The 26,068-nt window shown below is 39.3% G+C and overlaps 1 protein-coding gene across 1 annotated transcript in view; it reads left to right on the forward strand.

Moving 5' to 3' along the window:
- Positions 1-474: 474 nt before the first annotated feature.
- The window catches only part of LOC138855468 (mucin-22-like), a 44,653-nt gene continuing 19,059 nt past the window's right edge, over positions 475-26,068 (forward strand). The window contains exons 1-3 of the mRNA XM_070104947.1: positions 475-658; positions 948-1,117; positions 17,954-20,015. Of these exons, the coding sequence (XP_069961048.1) occupies positions 475-658; positions 948-1,117; positions 17,954-20,015 (2,416 nt within the window). The remainder of the gene's footprint in view (positions 659-947; positions 1,118-17,953; positions 20,016-26,068) is intronic.

Genomic DNA, 26,068 nt, shown 5'->3' on the forward strand with positions numbered 1-26,068 from the left:
AACATGAGCTCCATGGTGGGTGTACAACATGAGCTCCATGCTGGGGTACAACATGAGCTCCATGCTGGTGTACAACATGAGCTCCATGCTGGGGTATAATATGAGCTCCATGCTGGGGTACAACATGAGCTCCATGCTGGGGTATAATATGAGCTCCATGCTGGGGTGCAACATGAGCTCCATGCTGGGGTATAATATGAGCTCCATGCTGGGGTACAACATGAGCTCCATGCTGGGGTATAATATGAGCTCCATGCTGGGGTGGGTATGCTGGGGTACAACATGAGCTCCATGCTGGGGTACAACATGAGCTCCATGCTGGGGTACAACATGAGCTCCATGCTGGGGTACAACATGAGCTCCATGCTGGGTTGTAACATGAGCTCCATGCTGGGGTATAACATGAGCTCCATGCTGGGGTACAACATGAGCTCCATGCTGGGGTATAATATGAGCTCCATGCTGGGGTGCAACATGAGCTCCATGTTGGGGTGCAGCATGAGCTCCATGCATGGGTACAACATGAGCTCCATGCTGGGGTACAACATGAGCTCCATGCTGGGGTACAACATGAGCTCCATGCTGGGGTACAACATGAGCTCCATGCTGGGATATAACATGAGCTCCATTCTGGGATACAACATGAGCTCCATCCTGGGTACAACATGAGCTCCATGCTGGAGGGGACTATAACATGAGCTCCATGCAGGGGTACAACATGAGCTCCATGCTGGATATAACATGAGCTCCATGCTGGGGTAATTAACATGAGCTCCATGCTGGGGTACAACATGAGCTCCATGCTGGGGCAGTGTTGCTTGATCATTATTGGTTTGGTGCTTTTTAAATTACTAGCATTATTAATAATTATAATTTGTAAAACGTATTCCAATCCAACTTTATATATTTATCAGGAAAATATAATAATTTTTTCATTGGTTACCCAGTACATTCACTCAGGATACATTTACCTAGAGATGTATCTATCTCAATGAATCCTGAGTCTCCAAGCAGCTGCGGCACAGAGAACCGCAGGCCTTGCGGTCGATCAGGGACGTTACTGCTGGCTGCACGTAGACTGACGTACGAACCACAGCCTAGCTGGTCACGTACTAAAGTTAGGTGCATGTCAGGAACCAGGAATCTATTTGCAGTCCCCCCTTACATATGCTGGGAGGTAGTTGAAGCTTCTCAGACCGCTGACACTTATTGTGTTGTCTCTTAGTGTACTCGTTGCGCCTCTGCTTTTCATCGGGGGAATGCTGTATTTCCTGCCGAGTATTTTGATTTGTAGGTAGTGGTTTTCGTGTGCAAATTTGGTACTAATACTTCTAGGATTTTCCAGTTGCATATTAACAAGTATCTTTCTTGCTTACGTTCCAGGGAATACAAGTAAAGGAAATTCAACCATTCTCAGTAATATAAATGTTTTATCGTACTTGTGTGTAGCGAAGGTTCTATGTACATTGTTCAAGTCAATAATTTCGGCAGCCTTGAAAGGCGCCGTTAGCGTACAGCAATATTCCAGCCCAGAGAGAACAAGGGATTTGAAGTGAATCATCATGGGTTTGGCATCCCTAGTTTTAAAATTTCTCATTATCCATCCTATTTAATATTTTTCTAGCAGATGTACTAGATACCTAGTTGTGGTCTTTGAAAGTGAGGTCCTCTGATATTTTCACTCCCAGGTCCTTGACATTAGTTTTGTGCTCGATTGAGTGGTTGGAATTTATTGTAAACTCCGATATAGTTTTAGTTGCCTCAAGTTTCCCATATCTGAATATTTCTCTTCATTGAACTTCATACTGTTATCTGTGGCACATCTAAAGATTTGGCTGATGTCCAATTAGAGTCTTGCAGAGTCTTCGATGGAGGACACTGTAGTGCAAACTTGGGTGTTATCCGCAAAGGGAGACACTGCTATGGCTTACATCCCTGTCTATGTCAGGTATGAGGATGAGTAACAGGATTGGGGCAAGTACTGTGTACCTTGTGGAACAGAGCTTTTCACTGTAGCTGCCTAAGGCTTACTCTTTGTCTTCTGTTAGGAAGCTATAGATCCATCTACTAACTTTCCCCGTTATTTCTTTGTTACGCATTTTGTGCGCTATTACACCATTATCGCACTTGTGAAAGCTTTCAGAGTGATCCGCGGCTCCTCTAAAGTGTAGCACACTTTAGAGAAAGAGTGGCTTGCTCTAAAGCGTATATACACAGCGGCATTATTTCAGAGATTAAATTATTCTTGGTTGCTGGCGACCATAATGACCTACACATTTTCGATAGGCTATAAACCCCCCTTAACCAATCAATGTACTAAGGAACACAAATGTGTTAAAAAAAATAATAATTATACGTCTGAACTTGAAATTTTCGACATCATAAATTATTACTTATTTTACTCATTTTGTAGCAAATGAAAACACAGAATTATATCACGAATAATTCTGTTCTGATGGTTGTTTTACCAGCCTATTATAGTGAAGAAAATAAATTAAATATTGTGGATGTTGTCTTAAGACTGGTAAGATCGTGACACCTGTCGTTTACCACCAGGTGTCATACAGCAAGTTGTGTGGCGCCCTTAGAACACTTCGAACCAACTTTATATACAACAATATATTACAAAATCTTTCATGTATTACAGTAGAATGGCATATTACAAAATCTTACCAGGTATTACACTATAAAGGCATCAATTACATGTTATCACGTATTATAATACAAAGGTATATATTCTTACCCAAGACTGAGGTGTAGTTGAATCAGTCGAGAATCTCACATTATTTACAAGACTAATTTTCTCTTATTTTTTCATTATTTTCAGCAACAAGTTCAACTGCAGTAACAACAACCTTCAGTACTTCAACTTCCACAACTACAACTTACACTACTACAAATTCCACTACTACAACTTCCACTACTACAACTTCCACAACTACAACTTTCACTACTACAAATTCCACTACTACAACTTCCACTACTACAACTTCCACTACTACAACTTCCACAACTACAACTTCCACTACTACAACTTCCACTACTACAACTTCCACTACTACAACTTCCACTACTACAACTTCCACTACGACAACTTCCACAACTACAACTTCCACTACTCCAACTTCCACTACTACAACTTCCACTACTACAACTTCCACTACTACAACTTCCAGTACTACAACTTCCACTACTACAACTCCCACTACTACAACTTCCACTACTACAATTTCCACTATTACAACTTCCAGTACTACAACTTCCACTACTACAACTTCAACTACTACTATAACTTCCACAACTACAACTTCCACTACTACAACTTCCACTACTACAACTTCCACTACTACAACTTCCACTACTACAACTTCCACTACTACAACTTCCACTACTACAACTTCCACTACTACAACTTCCACTACTACAACTTCCACTACTTCAACTTCCACTACTACAACTTCCACTACTACAACTTCCACTACTACAACTTCCACTACTACAACTTCCACTACTACAACTTCCACTACTACAACTTCCACTACTTCAACTTCCACTACTACAACTTCCACTACTACAACTTCCACTACTGCAACTTCCACTGCTTCAACTTCCACTACTACAACTTCCACAACTAAAACTTCCACAACTACAACTTCCACAACTAAAACTTCCACTTCTACAACTTCCACTACTACAACTTCCACTACTACAACTTCCTCAACTACAACTTCCACTACTACAACTTCCACAACTACAACTTCCACTACTACAACTTCCACTACTACAACTTTCACTACTACAACTTCCACTACTACAACTTCCACTACTACAACTTCCACTACTACAACTTCCACTACTACAACTTCCACTACTTCAACTTCTACTACAACTTCCACTACTACAACTTCCACTACTACAACTTCCACTACTACAACTTCCACTACTGCAACTTCCACTACTATCACTTCCACTACTACAACTTCCACTACTACAACTTCCACTACTACAACTTCCACTACTACAACTTCCACTACTACAACTTCCACAACTTCAACTACTACAACACAACTTCTACACTACAACTTCCACTACTACAACTTCCACTACTACAACTTCCACTACTACAACTTCCACACTACTACAACTTCCACTACTACAACTTACTACAACTTACAACTTCCACTACTACAACAACTTCCACTACTACAACTTCCACTACTACAACTTCCACAACTACAACTTCCACTACTACAACTTCCACTACTACAACTTCCAAAACTACAACTTCCAGTACTACAACTTCCACAACTACAACTTCCACTACTACAACTTCCACTACTACAACTTCCACTACTACAACTTCCACTACTACAACTTCCACTACTTCAACTTCCACTACTACAACTTCCACTACTACAACTTCCACTACTACAACTTCCACTTCTACAACTTCCACTTCCACAACTTCAACTACTACAACTTCCACTACTTCAATTTCCACTTCTACGACATCCACTGCTAAAATTTCCACAACTGCAACTTCCACTACTTCGACTTCCACTACTACAACTTCAACTACTTCAACTTCCACTTCTACAACTTTCACTACAACAACTTCCACTACTACAACTTCCACTATTTCAACTTCAACTACTACAACTTCCACTACTACAACTTCCACTACTACAACTTCCTCTACTACAACTTCCACTGCTACAACTTCCACTACTACAACTTCCACTTCTGCAACTTCCACTACTACAACTTCCACTACTACAACTTCCACTACTACAGCTTCCACTACTACAGCTTCCACTACTACAACTTCCACTACTTCAATTTCCACTACTACGACTTCCACTACTTCAACTTATACTGCTACAACTTCAACTACTTCAACTTCCACTTCTACGTCTTCCACTACTTCAACTACAACTACTACAACTTCCACTACTACAACTTCCAATATTTCAACTTCCACTACTTCAACTTCCACTACTAAATCTTCCACCACTACAACTTCCACTACTTCTACTTTCACTGCTACAACTTCCACTACTACAACTTCCATTACTTCAACTTCCACTACTACAACTTCCACTACTTCAACTTCCACTACTACAACTTCAACTACTTCAACTTCCACTACTACAACTTTCACTACAACAACTTCCACTACTACAACTTCCACTATTTCAACTTCAACTACTACAACTTCAACTACTACAACTTCCACTATTTCAACTTCCACTACTTCAACTTCCACTGCTACAACTTCCACTACTACAACTTCCATTACTACAACTTCCACTACAACTTCCACTACTACAACTTCCACTTCTACAACGTCCACTAATACAACTTCCACAACTACAACTTCCACTACTACAACTTCACACTACAACTTCCACTACCACAACTTCCACTACTTCAACTTCCACTACTACAACTTCCACTACAACTTCCACTACTACAACTTCCACTACTTACAACTTCACACTACAACTTCCACTACTACAACAACTACTACAACTTCACACTACAACTACTACAACTTCCACTACTTCCACAACTTCCACTACTACAACTTCCACAACTACAACTACTACAACTTCCACACTACAACTTACTACAACTTCCACTACAACTTCCACTACAACTTCCACTACTACAACTTCCACTACTACAACTTCCACTACTACAACTTCCACTACTACAACTTCCACTACTACCTCTTCCTCTACTACAACTTCCACTACTACAACTTACCAACTTCCACTACACAACTTCCACTACTACAACTACCACTTACTACAACTTCCACTACTACAACTTCCACTACTACAACTTCCACTACTACAACTTCCACTACTACAACTTCCACTACTACAACTTCCACTTCCACTACAACTTCCACTACTACAACTTCCACTCCACTACAACTTCCACTACTACAACTTCCACTACTACAACTTTACTACAACTTACTACAACTTCCTCTACTACAACTTTCACTACTACAACTTTCACTACTACAACTTTCACTACTACAACTTCCACTACTAAAACTTCCACTACTACAACTTCCACTACTATAACTTCCACTACTACAACTTCAACTACTACAACTTCCTCTTCTACAACAACCACTGCTACAATATCCACTGCTGGAACTTCCACTACTACAACTTCCACTACTAAAACTTCCACTACTACAACTTCCACTACTATAACTTCCACTACTACAACTTCAACTACTACAACTTCCACTACTACAACTTCCACTACTACAACTACAACTTCCACTACTACAACTTCCACTACTACAACTTCCACTACTACAACTTCCACTACTACAACTTCCACTACTACAACTTCCACTACTACAACTTCCACTACTACAACTTCCACTACTACAACTTCCACTACTACAACTTCCACTACTACAACTTCCACTTCCACTACAACTTCCAACTTCCACTACTACAACTTCCACAACTACTACTACAACTACCACAAATACTACTACCACTTCAACTACCACAACTACTACTACCACTACAAATACCACAACTTCCACTACAACTACCACAACTACTACTACAATTACCAAAACTACTACTACCACTACTACTACTACCACTACTACAACTTCCACTACTACAACTTCCACTACTACAACTTCCTCTACTACAACTTCCACTACTCCAACTTCCACTACTACAACTTCCACTTCTCCAACTTCCACTACTACAACTTCCACTACTACAACTTCCACTACTACAACTTCCACTTCCACTACTACAACTTCCACTACTACAACTTCCACTACTACAACTTCCACTACTACAACTTCCACTACAACTTCCACTACTACAACTTCCACTACTACAACTTCCACTACCACTACTACAACACTACTACAACTTCCTACAACTTCCACTAGTTCAACTTCCACTACTACCACTTCCACTACTACAACTTCCACTACTACAACTTCCACTACTACAACTTCCACTACTTCAACTTCCACTACAACTTCCACTGCAACAACTTCCACTGCTTCAACTTCCACTACTACAACTTTCACTACTACAACTTCCACAACTACAACTTCCACTGCTACAACTTCCACTACTACAACTTCCACACTACAACTACAACTTCCACTACTACAACTTCCACTACTACTACTACTACAACTTCCACTACTACAACTTCCACTACTACAACTTCCACTACTACAACTTCCTCTACTACAACTTCCACTACATCAACTTCCACTACTACAACTTCCACTACTACAACTTCCACTACTTCAACTTCCACTTCTACAACTTCCACTACTACAACTTCCACTACTACAACTTCAACTACTACAACTTCCACTATTTCAACTTCCACTACTTCAACTTCCACTACTACAACTTCCACTACTACAACTTCCACTACTACAACTTCCACTACTTCAATTTCCACTACTGCAACTTCCACTACTACAACTTCCACTACTACAACTTCCACTACTACAACTTCCACTACTACAACTGCCACTTCTTCAACTTCCACTACTACAACTTCCACTACTACAACTAATACTCATACAACTTCAACTACTACAACTTCCACTACTACAACTTCCACTACTACAACTTCCACAACTACAACTACTACAACTTCCACTACTACAACTTCCACTACTACAACTTCCAACTACAACTACTACAACTTCCACTACTACAACTTCCACACTACAACTTCCACTACTACAACAACTACTACAACTTCCACTACTACAACTTCCACTACTACAACTTCCACTTCTGCAACTTCCACTACTACAACTTCCACTACACAACTTACTACCAACTTACTACTACAACTTCCACTACTACAACTTCCACTACTCCACAACTTCCACTACTACTACAACTTCCACTACTACAACTTCCACTACTACAACTTCCACTCTACAACACTACTTCCAACTTCCACTACTACAACTTCCACTACTACAACTTCCACTACTACAACTTCCACTACTACAACTTCCACTACTTACAACTTCCACTACTACAACTTCCACTACTACAACTTCCACTACTTCCACTTCCACAACTACAACTTCTACACTACTACAACTTCCACTACTACAACTTCCACTACTACAACTTCCACTACTACAACTTACCAACTTACTACAACTTCCACACTACTACAACTTCCACTACTACAACTTCCACTACTACAACTTCTACACTACACTACAACTTCCACTTACTACAACTTCCACTACTACAACTTCCACTACTACAACTTCCACTACTACAACTTCCACTACTACAACTTCCACTACTACAACCTACTACTTACAACTTCCACTACTACAACTTCCACTACTACAACTTCCACTACACAACTTCCACTCCACTACAACTTCCACTACTACAACAACAACTTCCACTACTACTTCCACACTACTACAACTTACTACAACACTACAACTTCCACTACTACAACTTCCACTACTACAACTTCCACTACTACAACTTCCACTACTACAACTTCCACTACTACAACTTCCACTACTACAAACTTCCACTACTACAACACTACTACAACTTCCTTCCACTACTACAACTTCCACTACTACAACTTCCACTACTACAACTTCCACTACTACAACTTCACACTACTTACAACTTCCACTACTACAACTTCCACTACTACAACTTCCACTACTACAACTTCCACTACAACTTCCACTACTACAACTTCCACTACTACAACTTCCACTACTACAACTTCCTACTACAACTTACTACAACTTCCACTACTACAACTTCCACTACTACAACTTCCACTACTACAACTCCACTACTACAACTTCCACTACAACTTCTACTACTACAACTTCCACTACTACAACTTCCAACAACTTCCACTACTACCACACCACTCATCACCACCACTTCCACACAACTCAACTTCCACTACTACAACTTCCACTACTACACTTCCACTTCAACACTACTACAACTTCCACTACTTACAACTTCCACTACTACACTCCACTACTACTACAACTTCCACTACTACAACTCCACTACTACAACTTCCACACTACAACTTCCACTTCAACACTTCCACTACAACTTTACTACTACTACAACTTCCACTACTACAACTTCCACTACAACTTCCACTACTACAACTTCCACTACTACAACTTCCACTACTACAACTTCCACTACTACAACTTCCACTACTACAACTTCTACACTACTACAACTTCCACTACTACAACTTCCACTACTACAACTTCCACTACAACTTCCACTCCACTACTACTACAACTTCCACTTCTTCAACTTCCACTACTACAACTTCCAGTACTTCAACTTCAACTACTACAGCTTCCACTACTACAACTTCCACTACTACAACTTCCACTACTTCTACTTCCACTACTACATCTTCCACTACTAAAACTTCAACTACTACAACTTCCACTACTTCAACTTCCTATACTACAACTTCCACTACTATAACTTCCACTACTTCAATTTCCATTACTACAACTTCCACTACTACAACTTCCACTACTACAACTTCCACTACAACTTCCACTACTTCACCACTTCCACTACTACAACTTCCACTACTACAACTTCCACTACTACAACTTACAACTTCTACAACTACTACAACTTCCCCTACTACAACTTCCACTACTACAACTTCCACTACTACAACTTCCACTACTACAACTTTCACTACTACAACTTCCCCTACTACAACTTCCACTACTACAACTTCCACTACTACAACTTCCACTACTACAACTTCCACTACTACAACTACCACTACTACAACTTCCACTACTACAACTTTCCACTACTACAACTTCCTACTACACTACTACTACAACTTACAACTTCCACTACTACAACTTCCACTACTACAACTTCCACTACTACAACTTCCACTACTACAAACTTCCACTACTACAACTTCCACTACTACAACTTCCACTACTACAACTTACTACTACAACTTCCAACACTACTACAACTTCCACTACAACTTCCACTACTACTACAAACTACTCCACTACCACTACTACAACTTCCACTACTACAACTTCCACTACTACAACTTCCACTACAACTTACTACAACTTACCACTACTACAACTTCACACTACTACAACTTCCACTACTACAACTTCCACTACTACAACTTCCACTACTACAACTTCCACTACTACAACTTCCACTACTACAACTTCCACTACTACAACTTCCACTACTACAACTTCCACTACTACACCTTCCACTACTACAACTTCCACTACTACAACTTCAACTACTACAACTTACACTACTACAACTTCCACTACTACAACTACCACTACAACAACTTCCACTACTACAACTTCCACTACTACAACTTCCCACTACTACTTCCACTACTACAACTTCCACTACTACAACTTCCACTACTACAACTTCCACTACTACAACTTCCACTACTACAACTTCTACACTACTACAACTTCCACTACTACAACTTCCACTACTACAACTTCCACTACTACAACTTCCACTACTACAACTTCCACTACTACAACTTCCACTACTCCACTTCCACTACTACAACTTCCACTACTACAACTTCACTACTACAACTTCCACTACTACAACTTCCACTACTACAACTTCCACAACTCCACTACTACAACTTCCACTACAACAACTTCCACTACTACAATTTCCACTACTAAAACTTCCACTACTACAACTTCTACACTACTACAACTTCCACTACTACAACTTCCACTACTACAACTTCCACTACTACAGCACTTCCTACAACTTCCACTACTACAACTTCCACTTCTGCAACTTCCACTTCTACAACTTCCACTACTACAACTTCCACTACTACAACTTCCTCTACTACAACTTCCACTTCAACTTCCACTACTACAACTTCCACCTACAAACTACAACTTCCACTACTACAACTTCCACTACTACAACTTCCACTACTACAACTTCCACTCCACTACAACTTCCACTACTACAACTTTCACTACTACAACTTCCCCTACTACAACTTCCACTACTACAACTTCCACTACTACAACTTCCACTACTACAACTTCCACTACTACAACTTCCACTACTACAACTTCACTACTACAACTTCCACAACTTCAACAACTCCACTACTGACTACCACGACTACAACGCCAACACCACCATCACCACCACCACCACCACCACCACCACCACCACTACATCACCATCACCACAATCACCACTACAACTTCCACACTAAAACTTCCACTAAACTTCTACTAACACCTCCAACTTCCACCTCTACAACTTCCACTACTACAACTTCCACTACTACAACGTCCTCTAATACAACTTCCACTACTAGAACTTCCACTACTACAACTTCCACTACTACAACTTCCACTACTACAACTTCCACTACTACAACTTCACACTACTACAACTTCCACTACTACAACTTCCACTACTACAACTACGACTACTACAACTTCCACTACTACAACTTCCACTACTACAACTTCCACTACTACAACTTCCACTACTACAACTTCCACAACTCAACTTCCACTACTACAACTTCCAGTACTACAACTTCCACTACTACAACTTCCACAACTACAACTTCCACTACTCCAACTTCCACTACTACAACTTCCAACTACAACTTCCACTACTACAACTTCCACTTCCACTACAACTTCCACTACTACAACTACAACTTCCACTACTACAACTTCCACTACTACAACTTCCTTACTACAACTTCCACTACTACAACTTCCACTACTACAACTTCCACTGCTCCAACTTCCACTACTACAACTTCCACTACTACAACTTCCACTACTACAACTTCCACTAGTTCAACTTTCACTACTAGCACTTCCACTACTACAACTTCCACTTCTGCAACTTCCACTTCTACAACTTCCACTACTACAACTTCCACTAATACAACGTCCACTACTACAACTTCCACTACTTCAACTTCAACTACTACAACTTCCACTACTACAACTTCCACTACTACAACTTCCACTAGTTCAACTTCCACTACTACAATTTCCACTACTACAACTTCCACTACTTCAAATTCAACAATCTCCTCCACTTCTGACTACCACTTCCACCATATCACCACCATCACTTCCTCCACATCATCACCACAATCACCACCAACACAAGAAAACCAGAAAACTCTACAACCACAACAACTTTCAAATTCTACTTCCACAACTTCCTCTACTTCAACTCCGTCTACCACACCTTCCACTAATACACTACAACTCCAAAACTACAACTTCCACTACTACAACTTCCACTACTACAACTTCCACTACTACAACTTCCACTACTACAACTTCCACTACTACAACTTCCACAACTACAACTTCCACAACTACAACTTCCACTACCACAACTTCCACTACTTCAACTTCCACTACTACAACTTCCACTACAACAACTTCCACTACTCCACTACTAACCACTACTACTTCCACTACTTCCACTACTACAACTTCCACTACTACAACTTCCACTACTACAACTTCCACAACTACAACTTCCACTACTACAACTTCCACTACTACAACTTCCACTACTACAACTTCCACTACTACAACTTCCACTACTACAACTTCCACTACTACAACTTCCAAAACTACAACTTCCACTACTACAACTTCCACTACTACAACTTCCACTACTACAACTTCCTCTACTACAACTTCCACTTCTGCAACTTCCACTACTACAACTTCCACTACTACAACTTCCACTACTACAACTTCCACTACTACAACTTCCACTACTACAACTTCCACAACTACAACTTCCACTACTACAACTTCCACTACTACAACTTCCACTACTACAACTTCCACTACTACAACTTCCACTACTACAACTTCCACTACTACAACTTCCACTACTACAACTTCCACTACTACAACTTCCACTACTACAACTTCCACTACTACACCTTCCACAACTACAACTTCCACTACTACAACTTCCACTTCTACAACTTCCACTACTTTAACTTCCACTACTACAACTTCAACTACTTCAACTTCCACTACTACAACTTCCACTACTACAACTTCAACAACTCCTCCACTCTGACTGACTACCATCACCGCCACCACCACCACCACCATCACCATCACCACAAACACCACCAACACAAGAAAACCAGAAAACCTACAACACCTCCAACAACTTCTACAACTTCTACTTCCACAAACTTCCTCTACTTCAACTCCTCTACTACACCTTCCATTAATACAACCTCCACTACTACAACTTCCACTACTACAACTTCATTGAGTACTACAACTTCTACAACTACATCTTCCACTACTACAACTTCCACTATTACAACTTCCATAACTACAACTTCCTCTACTTCAACTTCCACTACTACTTCTTCCACTACTACAACTTCCACTACTACAAATTCCACTACTACAACTTCCACTTCTACAACTTCCACTACTACAACATCCACTACTACAACTTCCAGTACTTCAACTTCCACTACTACAACTTCCACTACTTCAACTTCCACTACCACAACTTACACTACTACAACTTCCACTACTACAACTTCCACAACTACAACTTCCACTACTTCAACTTCCACTACTACAACTTCCACAACTTCAATTTCCACTACTATTTCTTCCACAACTACAACTTCCACTACTACAACTTCCACTACTTCAACTTCCACAACTTCAACTTCCACTACTACAACTTCCACTACTACAACTTCCACTACTACTACTTCCACTACTACTACTTCCACTACTACAACTTCCACTACTACAACTTCCACTACTACAACTTCCACTACTACAACTTCCACTACTACAACTTATACTACTACAACTTCTACTACTACAACTTCCAGTACTACAACTTCCACTACTACAACTTCCACAACTACAACTTCCACTACTTCAAATTCAACAATCTCCTCCACTTCTGACTACCACAATCACCATCATCACCACCACCACCACCACCATCACCATCACCCCAATCACCACCAACACAAGAAAACCAGAAAACCTACAACACCTCCAACAACTTCTACAACTTCTACTTCCACAAATTCCTCTACTTTAACTCCGTCTGCTACACCTTCCATTAATACAACCTCCACAACTACAACTTCTACTATTACATCATTGAGTACTACAACTTCCACAACTACAACTTCCACTACTACAACTTCCCCTACTACAACTTCCACAACTACAACTTCCACTACTACAACTTTCACTACTTCTTCTTTCACTACTACAAATTCCCCTTCTTCAACTTCCACTACTATAGCTTCCACTACTATAGCTTCCACAACTACAACTTCCACTACTACTTCTTCTACTTCTACTACTTCCACTACTACAACTTCCTCAACTACAACTTCCACTACAACAACTTCCACAACTACAACTTCAACTATCACTACTACTTCTTCCACAACTACGACTTCCACTACAACAACTTCCAAAACCACGACTTACACAACTACAACTTCCATAACTATAACTTCCACTACTATTTCTTCCACAACTACAACTTCCACTACTACAACTTCCACTTCTTCAACTTCTACAACTACATCTTCCACTACTACAACTTCCACTATTACAACTTCCACAACCACAACTTCCTCTACTTCAACTTCCACTACTACTTCTTCCACTACTACAACTTCCACTACTACAACTTCCACAACTTCAACTTCCACTACTACAACTTCCACAATTACACCTTCCTCTACTTCTTCTACAACAACTACAATTTCCATTACTACAACTTCTACTACTATAATTTCCACTACTACAACTTCCACTTCTACAACTTCCACTACTACAACATCCACTACTACAACTTCCAGTACTTCAACTTCCACTACTACAGCTTCCACAACTAAAACTTCCACTACTTCAAATTCAACAATGTCGTCCACTTCTGACTACCACGATCACCATCATCACCACCACCACCACCACCATCACCATCACCACAATCACCACCAACACAAGAAAACCAGAAAACCTACAACACCTCCAACAACTTCTACAACTTCTACTTCCACAAATTCCTCTGCTTCAACTCCGTCTACTACACCTTTCATTGATACTAAATCCAAAACTACAACTTCCACTATTACATCATTGAGTACTACAACTTCCACAACTAAAACTTCCACAACTACAACTTCCACTACTACAACTTCCACTTCTACAACTTCCGCTACTACAACTTCCAATACTACAACTTCAACTTCAACAACTTCAACTACTACAACTTCCACTACTACAACTTACACAACTACAACTTCCACTAGTACTTCTTCCACAACTACAACTTTCACTACTACAACTTCCACTACTACAACTTCCAGTACTACAACTTCCACTACTACAACTTCAACAACTACAACTTCCACAACTACTTCTTCAACAATTACAACTTCCACTACTACAACTTCCACTACTACAACTTCCACTATTACAACTTCCACTACTGCAACTTCCACAACTACAACTTCCACTTCTACAACTTCCACAACTGCAACTTCCACTAGTATTTCTTCCACTACTACAACTTCCACTAGTACATCTTCCACAACAACAACTTCCACTACTACTTCTTCCACTATATCAACTTCAAATTCTACAACTTCTGCAACTACAACTTCCACTACTACAACTTTCACTACTACAACTTCCAGTACTTCAACTTCCACAACTTCAACTTCCTCAACTACTTCTTCCACTACTACAACTTCCACTACTACAACTTCCACTACTACAACTTCCACTACTACAACTTCTACTACTACAACTTCCAGTACTACAACTTCCACTACTACAACTTTCACTGCTACAACTTCCACTACTTCAAATTCAACAATCTCCTCCACTTCTGACTACCACGATCGCAATCATCACCACCACCACCACCAGCATCACCATCACCACAATCACCACCAACACAAGAAAACCAGAAAACCTACAACACCTCCAACAACTTCTACAACTTCTACTTCCACAAATTCCTCTACTTCAACTCCGTGTACTACACCTTCCATTAATACAACCTCCACAACTTCAACTTCCACTATTACATCATTGAGTACTACAACTTCCACAACTACAACTTCCACTACTACAACTTCCCCTACTACAACTTCCACAAATACAACTTCCACTACTACAACTTCCACTACTACAACTTCCACAACTACAACTTCCACTACAACAACTTCCACAACTACAACTTCCACAACTTCAGCTATCACTACTACTTCTTCCACAACTACCACTTCCACTACAACAACTTCCAAAAGCACGACTTACACAACCACAACTTCCACAACTATAACTTCCACTACTATTTCTTCCACAACTAAAACTTCCACTACTACAACTTCCACTACTTCAACTTCTACAACTACATCTTCCACTACTACAACTTCCACTATTACAACTTCCACAACTACAACTTCCTCTACTTAAACTTCCACTACTGCTTCTTCCACTACTACAACTTCCACTACTACAACTTCCACAACTTCAACTTTCACTACTACAACTTCCACAATTACACCTTCCTCTACTTCTTCTATAACAACTACAATTTCTATTACTGCAACTTCTACTACTATAATTTCCACTACTACAACTTCCACTACTACAACTTTCACTACTACAACTTCCACAACTACAACTTCTACTACTACTTCTTCCACTACTACAACTTCCACTACTACAACTTCCACTTCTACAACTTCCACTACTACAACATCCGCTACTACAACTTCCACTACTACAGCTTCCACAACTACAACTTCCACAACTACAACTTCTACAACTTCAACTTCCACTACTACTTCTTCCACTACTACAACTTCCTCTACTACAACTTCCACAACTTCAACTTCCACTACAACAACTTCCACAACTACAACTTCCACAACTTCAACTTCCACTACTACTTCTTCCACAACTACCACTTCCACTACAACAACTTCCACAACCTCCACTTCCACAATTACAGCTTCCACAAGTCCAACTTCAACAGCTTCAACTTCCCCTACTATTTCTTCCACAACTACAACTTCCACAACTACAACTTCCACTACTACAACTTCCACAATTACAACTTCCACTACTACAACTTCCACTACTACAACTTTCACAACTACAACTTCCACTACTACAATTTCCCCTACTTCTTCTTCCACTACTACAACTTCCACTACTACAACTTCCACAACTTCATTTTCCACTACTACAATTTCCAAAACTACACCTTCCTCTACTTCTTCTACAACAACTACAACTTCCATTACTACAACTTCCACTACTACAATTTCCACTACTACTTCTTCAACTGCTACAACTTCTACTACTACAACATCCACTACTACAACTTCCACAATTACAACTTCCACTACTACTTCTTCCACTACTACAACTTCCACTACTACAACTTCCACTACTACAACTTCCACTAGTACAACTTCCACTACTACAACTTCTACTACTACAACTTCCAGTACTACAACTACCACTACTACAACTTCCACAACTACAACTTCCACTACTTCAAATTCAACAATCTCCTCCACTTCTAACTACCACGATCACCATCATCACCACCACCACCACCACCATCACTATCACCACAATCACCACCAACACAAAAAAAACAGAAAACCTACAACACCTCCAACAACTTCTACAACTTCTACTTCCACAATTTCCTTTACTTCAACTCCGTCTACTACACCTTCCGTTAATACAACCTCCACAACTACAACTTCCACTATTACATCATAGATTACTACAACTTCCACAACTACAACTTCCACTACTACAACTTCCCCTATTACAACTTCCACAACTACAACTTCCACTACTACAACTTTCACTACTACTTCTTTCACTACTACAACTTCCCTTTCTTCAACTTCCACTACTTTAGCTTCCACAACTTCAACTTCCACTACTACTTCTTCCACTTCTACAACTTCCACTACTACAACTTCCTCAACTACAAGTTCCACTACAAGAACTTCCACAACTACAACTTCCACAACTTCAACTATCACTACTACTTCTACCACAACTACCACTTCCACTACAACAACTTCCAAAACCACGACTTACACAACTACAACTTCCACAACTATAACTTCCACTACTATTTCTTCCACAACTACAACTTCCACTACTACAACTTCCACTACTTCAACTTCTACAACTACATCTTCCACTACTACAACTTCCACTATTACAACTTCCACAACTACAACTTCCTCTACTTCAACTTCCACTACTACTTCTTCCACTACTACAACTTCCACTGCTACAACTTCCACAACTTCAACTTCCACTACTACAACTTCAACAATTACACCTTCCTCTACTTCTTCTACAACAACTACAATTTCCATTACTACAACTTCTACTACTATAATTTCCACTACTACAACTTCCTCTACTACAACTTTCACTACTACAACTTCCACAACTACAACTTCTACTACTTCTTCTTCCACTACTACAAATTCCACTACTACAACTTCCACTTCTACAACTTCCACTACTACAACATCCACTACTACAACTTCCAGTACTTCAACTTCCACTACTACAACTTCCACAACTACAACTTCTACTACTTCAAATTCAACAATCTCCTCCACTTCTGACTACCACGATCACCATCATCACCACCACCACCACCACAATCACCATCACCACAATCACCACCAACACAAGAAAACCAGAAAACCTACAACACCTCCAACAACTTCTACAAATTCTACTTCCACAAATTCCTCTACTTCAACTCCGTCTACCACACCTTCCGTTAATACAACCTCCAAAACTACAACTTCCACTATTACATCATTGAGTACTACAACTTCCACAACTACAACTTCCACTACTACAACTTCCACTACTACAACTTCCACAACTACAACTTCCACTACTACAACTTCGAATACTACAACTTCCGCTACTACAACTTCCAATACTACAACTTCAACTTCAACAACTTCAACTACTACGACTTCCACTACTACAACTTACACAACTACAACTTCCACTAGTACTTCTTCCACAACTACAACTTTCACTACTACAACTTCCACTACTACAACTTCCAGTACTACAATTTCCACTGCTACAACTTCAACAACTACAACTTCCACAACTACTTCAATAATTACAACTTCCACTACTACAACTTCCACTACTACAACTTCCACTATTACAACTTCCACTACTGCAACTTCCACAACTGCAACTTCCACTTCTACAACTTCCACAACTGCAACTTCCACTAGTATTTCTTCCACTACTACAACTTCCACTACTACAACTTCCACAACAACAACTTCCACTACTACTTCTTCCACTACATCAACTTCAAATTCTACAACTTCTGCAACTACAACTTCCACTACTACAACTTCCACTACTACAACTTCCAGTTCTTCAACTTCCACAACTTCAACTTCCTCAACTACTTCTTCCACTACTACAACTTCCACTACTACAACTTCCACTACTACAACTTCTACTACTACAACTTCCAGTACTACAACTTCCACTACTACAACTTTCACTGCTACAACTTCCACTACTTCAAATTCAACAATCTCCTCCACTTCTGACTACCACGATCACCATCATCACCACCACCACCACCACCACCACCACCATCACCATCACCACAATCACCACCAACACAAGAAAACCAGAAAACCTACAACACCTCCAACAACTTCTACAACTTCTACTTCCACAAATTCCTCTACTTCAACTCCGTCTACTACACCTTCCATTAATACAACCTCCGCAACTACAACTTCCACTATTACATCATTGAGTACTACAACTTCCACAACTACAACTTCCACTACTCCAACTTCTACTACTACAACTTCCACAACTACAACTTCCACTACTACAACTTCCACTACTACTTCTTTCACTACTACAACTTCCCCTGCCTCAACTTCCACTACTATAGCTTCCACAACTACAACTTCCACTACTTCTTCTTCCACTACTACAACTTCCACAACTACAACTTCCACAACTTCAACTATCACTAATACTTCTTCCCCAACTACCACTTCCACTACAACAACTTCCAAAACCACGACTTCCAAAACTACGACTTCCACAACTATAACTTCCACTACTATTTCTTCCACAACTACAACTTCCACTACTACAACTTCCACTACTTCAACTTCTACAACTACATCTTCCACTACTACAACTTCCACTATTACAACTTCCATAACTACAACTTCCTCTACTTCAACTTCCACTACTACTTCTTCCACTACTACAACTTCCACTACTACAAATTCCACTACTACAACTTCCACAATTACACTTCTACAACAACTACAATTTCCATTACTACAACTAATATAATTTCCACTACTACAACTTCCACTACTACAACTTCCACTACTACAACTTCCACTACTACAACTTCCACAACTACAATTTCCACTACTACAACTTCTACTTCTACAACTTCCAGTACTACAACTTCCACTACTACAACTTCCACAACTACAACTTCCACTACTTCAAATTCAACAATCTCCTCCACTTCTGACTACCACGATCACCATCATCACCACCACCACCACCACCATCACCATCACCACAATCACCACCAACACAAGAAAACCAGAAAACCTACAACACCTCCAACAACTTCTACAACTTCTACTTCCACAAATTCCTCTACTTCAACTCTGTCTACTACACCTTCCATTAATACAACCTCCACAACTACAACTTCCACTATTACATCATTGAGTACTACAACTTCCACAACTACAAATTCCACTACTACAACTTCCACTACTACAACTTCCACAACTACAACTTCCACTACTACAACTTCCACTACTACAACTTCCACTACTACAACTTCCACTACTACAACTTCCACTACTACAACTTCCACTACTACAACTTCCACTACTACAACTTCCACTACTACAACTTCCACTACTACAACTTCCACTACTACAACTTCAACTACTACAACTTCCACTACTACAACTTCCACTACTACAACTTCAAAAACTACAACTTCCACAACTACAACTTCCACAACTATAACTTCCACTACTACTTCTTCCACAACTACAACTTCCACAACTACAACTTCCACAACTATAACTTTCACTACTATTTCTTCCACAACTACAACTTCCACTACTTCAACTTCTTCAACTACAAATTCCTCTACTACAACTTCCACTACTACTTCTTCCACTACTACAACTTCCACAACTTCAACTTCCACTACTACAACTTCTACTAGTACTTCTTCCACAACTACAATTTCACTTTCTACAACTTCTACTACTACAATTTCCACTACTTCAACTTACACTACTACAACTTTCACTACTACAAATTCCACAACTACAACTTCTACTACTACTTCTTCCACTACTACAACTTCCACTACAACAACTTCCACAATTACAACTTCTACTACTTCTTCCACTACTACAACTTCCACTACTACAACTTCCACTTCTACAACTTACACTACTACAACATTCACTACTACAACTTCCACTACTACAACTTCCACTTCTACAACTTCCACAACTACAACTTCCACTACTACTTCTTCCACTACTACAGCTTCTACTAATACAACTTCCGCTACTACAACTTCCACAATTGCAACTTCCACAACTACTTCTTCCACTACTACAACTTCCACAACTACAACTTCCACTACTTCAAATTCAACAATCTCCTCCACTTCTGACTACCACGATCACCACCATCACCACCACCACCACCATCACCACAATCACCACCAACAAAAGGAAACCAGAAAGCCTCCGACACCTCCAATAACTCCAAGAACTTCTACTTCCAAAATTTCCTCTACTATTACTCCCTTTACAACACCTTCCATTAATAGTACCTCCACTGCTACAACTTCCATTACGACAACTTCCACTACTTCAACTACCACTACTACAAATTCCACGACTACAGTTTCCACTTCTACGAATTCTACAACTATAACTTCCTCTACTACTTCTTCCACTATAACAACTTCCACTTCCACTACTACTTCTTCCACAACTACCACTTACACTACAACAACTTGCACAACCACGACTTTCACAACTTCAACTTCCACAACTACAACTTCCACAACTTCAACTTCCACTACTATTTCTTCCGCAACTACAACTTCCACTACTACAACTTCCACTATTACAACTTCCACAACTACAACTTCCACTACTTCAACTTCCTCTACTACAACTTCCACAACTACAACTTCAACTACTACAACTTCCACTACTACTTCTTCCACTACTACAACTTCCACAACTTCAATTTCCACTACTACAACTTCTACAACTACACCTTCCTCTACTTCTTCTACCACAACTACAACTTCCATTACTACAACTTGCACTACTACAATTTCCACTACTACTTCTTCCTCTACTACAACTTCCACTATTACAACTTCCTCAATTACAACTTCCACTACTACTTCTTCCACTACTACAACTTCCACTACTACAACTTCCACAACTACAACTTCCACTTCTACAACTTCTATTACTACAACATCCACTACAACAACTTCCAATACTACAACTTCCACTACTGCAAGTTCCACAACTACAACTTCCACTACTACTTCTTCCATTACTACAGCTTCTACAACTACAACTTCCACTACTACAACTTCCACTACTACAACTCCCACTACAATAACTTCCACAACTACAACTTCCACTACTACTTCTTCTATAACTACAACTTTCACTTCTACAATTTCCAATACAACAGCTTCCACTACTACAACTTCCGCTACTACAACTTCCAATACTACAACTTCAACTTCAACAGCTTCAACTACTACAATTTCCACCATACAACTTCCACAACTACAACTTCCACTACCACAACTTCAACAACTACAACTTCCACAACTACTTCTTCAGCAACTACAACTTCCACTACTACAACTTCCACTACTACAACTTCCACTATTACAACTTCCACTACTGCAACTTCCACAACTACAACTTCCACTTCTACAACTTCCACAACTGCAACTTCCACTAGTATTTCTTCCACTACTACAACTTCCACTACTACAACTTCCACAACTGCAACTTCCACTACTACTTCTTCCACTACATCAACTTCAAATTCTACAACTTCCGCAACTACAACTTCCACTACTACAACTTCCACTACTACAACTTCCAGTACTTCAACTTCCACAACTTCAACTTCCACAACTACTTCTTCCACTACTACAACTTTCACTACTACAACTTCCACTACTACAACTTCCACTACTACAACTTCCACTACTACAACTTTCACTACTACAACTTCCAAAACTACAACTTCCACTACTCCATCCCCCACAACTACAACTTTCACTAGTACTTCTTCCACTTCTACAACTTCCACTACTTCAACTTCCACTACTACAACTTCCACTACTACAACTTCCACTACTACAACTTCCACTACTACGACTTTCACTACTACAATTTCCAAAACTACAACTTCCACTACTCCATCCCCCACAACTACAACTTTCATTAGTACTTCTTCCACTTCTACAACTTCCACTACTTCAACTTCCACTACTACAACTTCCACTACTTCAACTTCCACTACTACAGCTTCCACTACTACAATTTCCACTACTACAGCTTCCACTACTACAACTTCCACAACTACAACTTCCACTACTACAACTTCCACTACTACAACTTCCACTAGTACAACTTCCACTACTACAACTTCCACTACTACAACTTCCACGACTACAACTTCCACTACTACAATTTCCACTACTACAACTTCCACTACTACAACTTCTACAACTACAACTTCCGCTACTACAACTTCCTCTACTACAACTTCCACTACTACAACTTCCACTACTATATATTCCACTTCTACAACTTCCACAACTACAACTTCCACTACTACAAGTTCCACTACTACAAGTTTCACTACTACAACTTCCACTACTACAACTTCCACTACTACAACTACTACTACTACAACTTTCACTACTACAACTTCCACTACTACAACTTCCATTAAAACCAATACCACTAATACAACTTCCACTACTACAATTTCCACAACTACAACTTCCACTACTACAACTTCCACTACTACATCTTCCACTACAACTTCCTCCAGTACTACAACTTTCACTACTACGACTTCTACTACTACAACTTCAACAATCTCCTCTACTACCATCATCACCACCACCATCACCATCACCAAATTCACCACCAGCACAAGAAAATCAGAAAACCTCCAACACCTCCAACAACTCCTACAACTTCTACTTCAACAATTTCCTCTACTACAACTCCCTCTACTACACCTACCATTAATACTATCCACTACTACAACTTCCGCTTCTACAAGTTCCACTACTACAACTTCCACAACTACAACTTCCACTTCTCCTACTTCCACAACTACAACTTCCAATTTTGCAACTACCACTACTACAACTTCCAGTACTACAACTTCCAGTACTACAACTTCCACAACTACAACTTCCACAACTACAATATATATATATATATATATATATATATATATATATATATATATATATATATATATATATATATATATATATATATATATATATATATATATATATATATATATATATATATATATATATATATATATATATATATATATATATATATATATATATATATATATATATATATATATATATATATATATATATATATATATATATATATATATATATATATATATATATATATATATATATATATATATATATATATATATATATATATATATATATATATATATATATATATATATATATATATATATATATATATATATATAGGTAGTATAGTACTACCGTCCTGCCAGATACTGTACCTGTAACTGTTTTGCATGATGGTAGGATTGCTGGTTTCTTTTTCTGTCTCATAAACACGCTAGATAACAGGGATATCTTGCTACTCCTACTTACACTTTGGTCACACTTCACAGACACGCACATGCATATATATATACATACATCTAGGTTTTTCTCCTTTTTCTAAATAGCTCTTGTTCTTCTTTATTTCTTCTATTGTCCATGGGGAAGTGGAAAAGAATCTTTCCTCCGTAAGCCATGCGTGTCGTATGAGGCGACTAAAATGCCGGGAGCAATGGGCTAGTAACCCCTTCTCCTGTAGACACTTACTAAAAAAGAGAAGAAGAAAAACTTTATAAAACTGGGATGCTTAAATGTGCGTGGATGTAGTGCGGATGACAAGAAACAGATGATTGCTGATGTTATGAATGAAAAGAAGTTGGATGTCCTGGCCCTAAGCGAAACAAAGCTGAAGGGGGTAGGAGAGTTTCAGTGGGGGGAAATAAATGGGATTAAATCTGGAGTATCTGAGAGAGTTAGAGCAAAGGAAGGGGTAGCAGTAATGTTAAATGATCAGTTATGGAAGGAGAAAAGAGAATATGAATGTGTAAATTCAAGAATTATGTGGATTAAAGTAAAGGTTGGATGCGAGAAGTGGGTCATAATAAGCGTGTATGCACCTGGAGAAGAGAGGAATGCAGAGGAGAGAGAGAGATTTTGGGAGATGTTAAGTGAATGTATAGGAGCCTTTGAACCAAGTGAGAGAGTAATTGTGGTAGGGGACCTGAATGCTAAAGTAGGAGAAACTTTTAGAGAGGGTGTGGTAGGTAAGTTTGGGGTGCCAGGTGTAAATGATAATGGGAGCCCTTTGATTGAACTTTGTATAGAAAGGGGTTTAGTTATAGGTAATACATATTTTAAGAAAAAGAGGATAAATAAGTATACAAGATATGATGTAG

The sequence above is a fragment of the Cherax quadricarinatus genome, chromosome 95 (assembly GCF_038502225.1).
Source record: "Cherax quadricarinatus isolate ZL_2023a chromosome 95, ASM3850222v1, whole genome shotgun sequence".
In the NCBI taxonomy this organism is placed as follows: Eukaryota; Metazoa; Arthropoda; class Malacostraca; order Decapoda; family Parastacidae; genus Cherax; species Cherax quadricarinatus.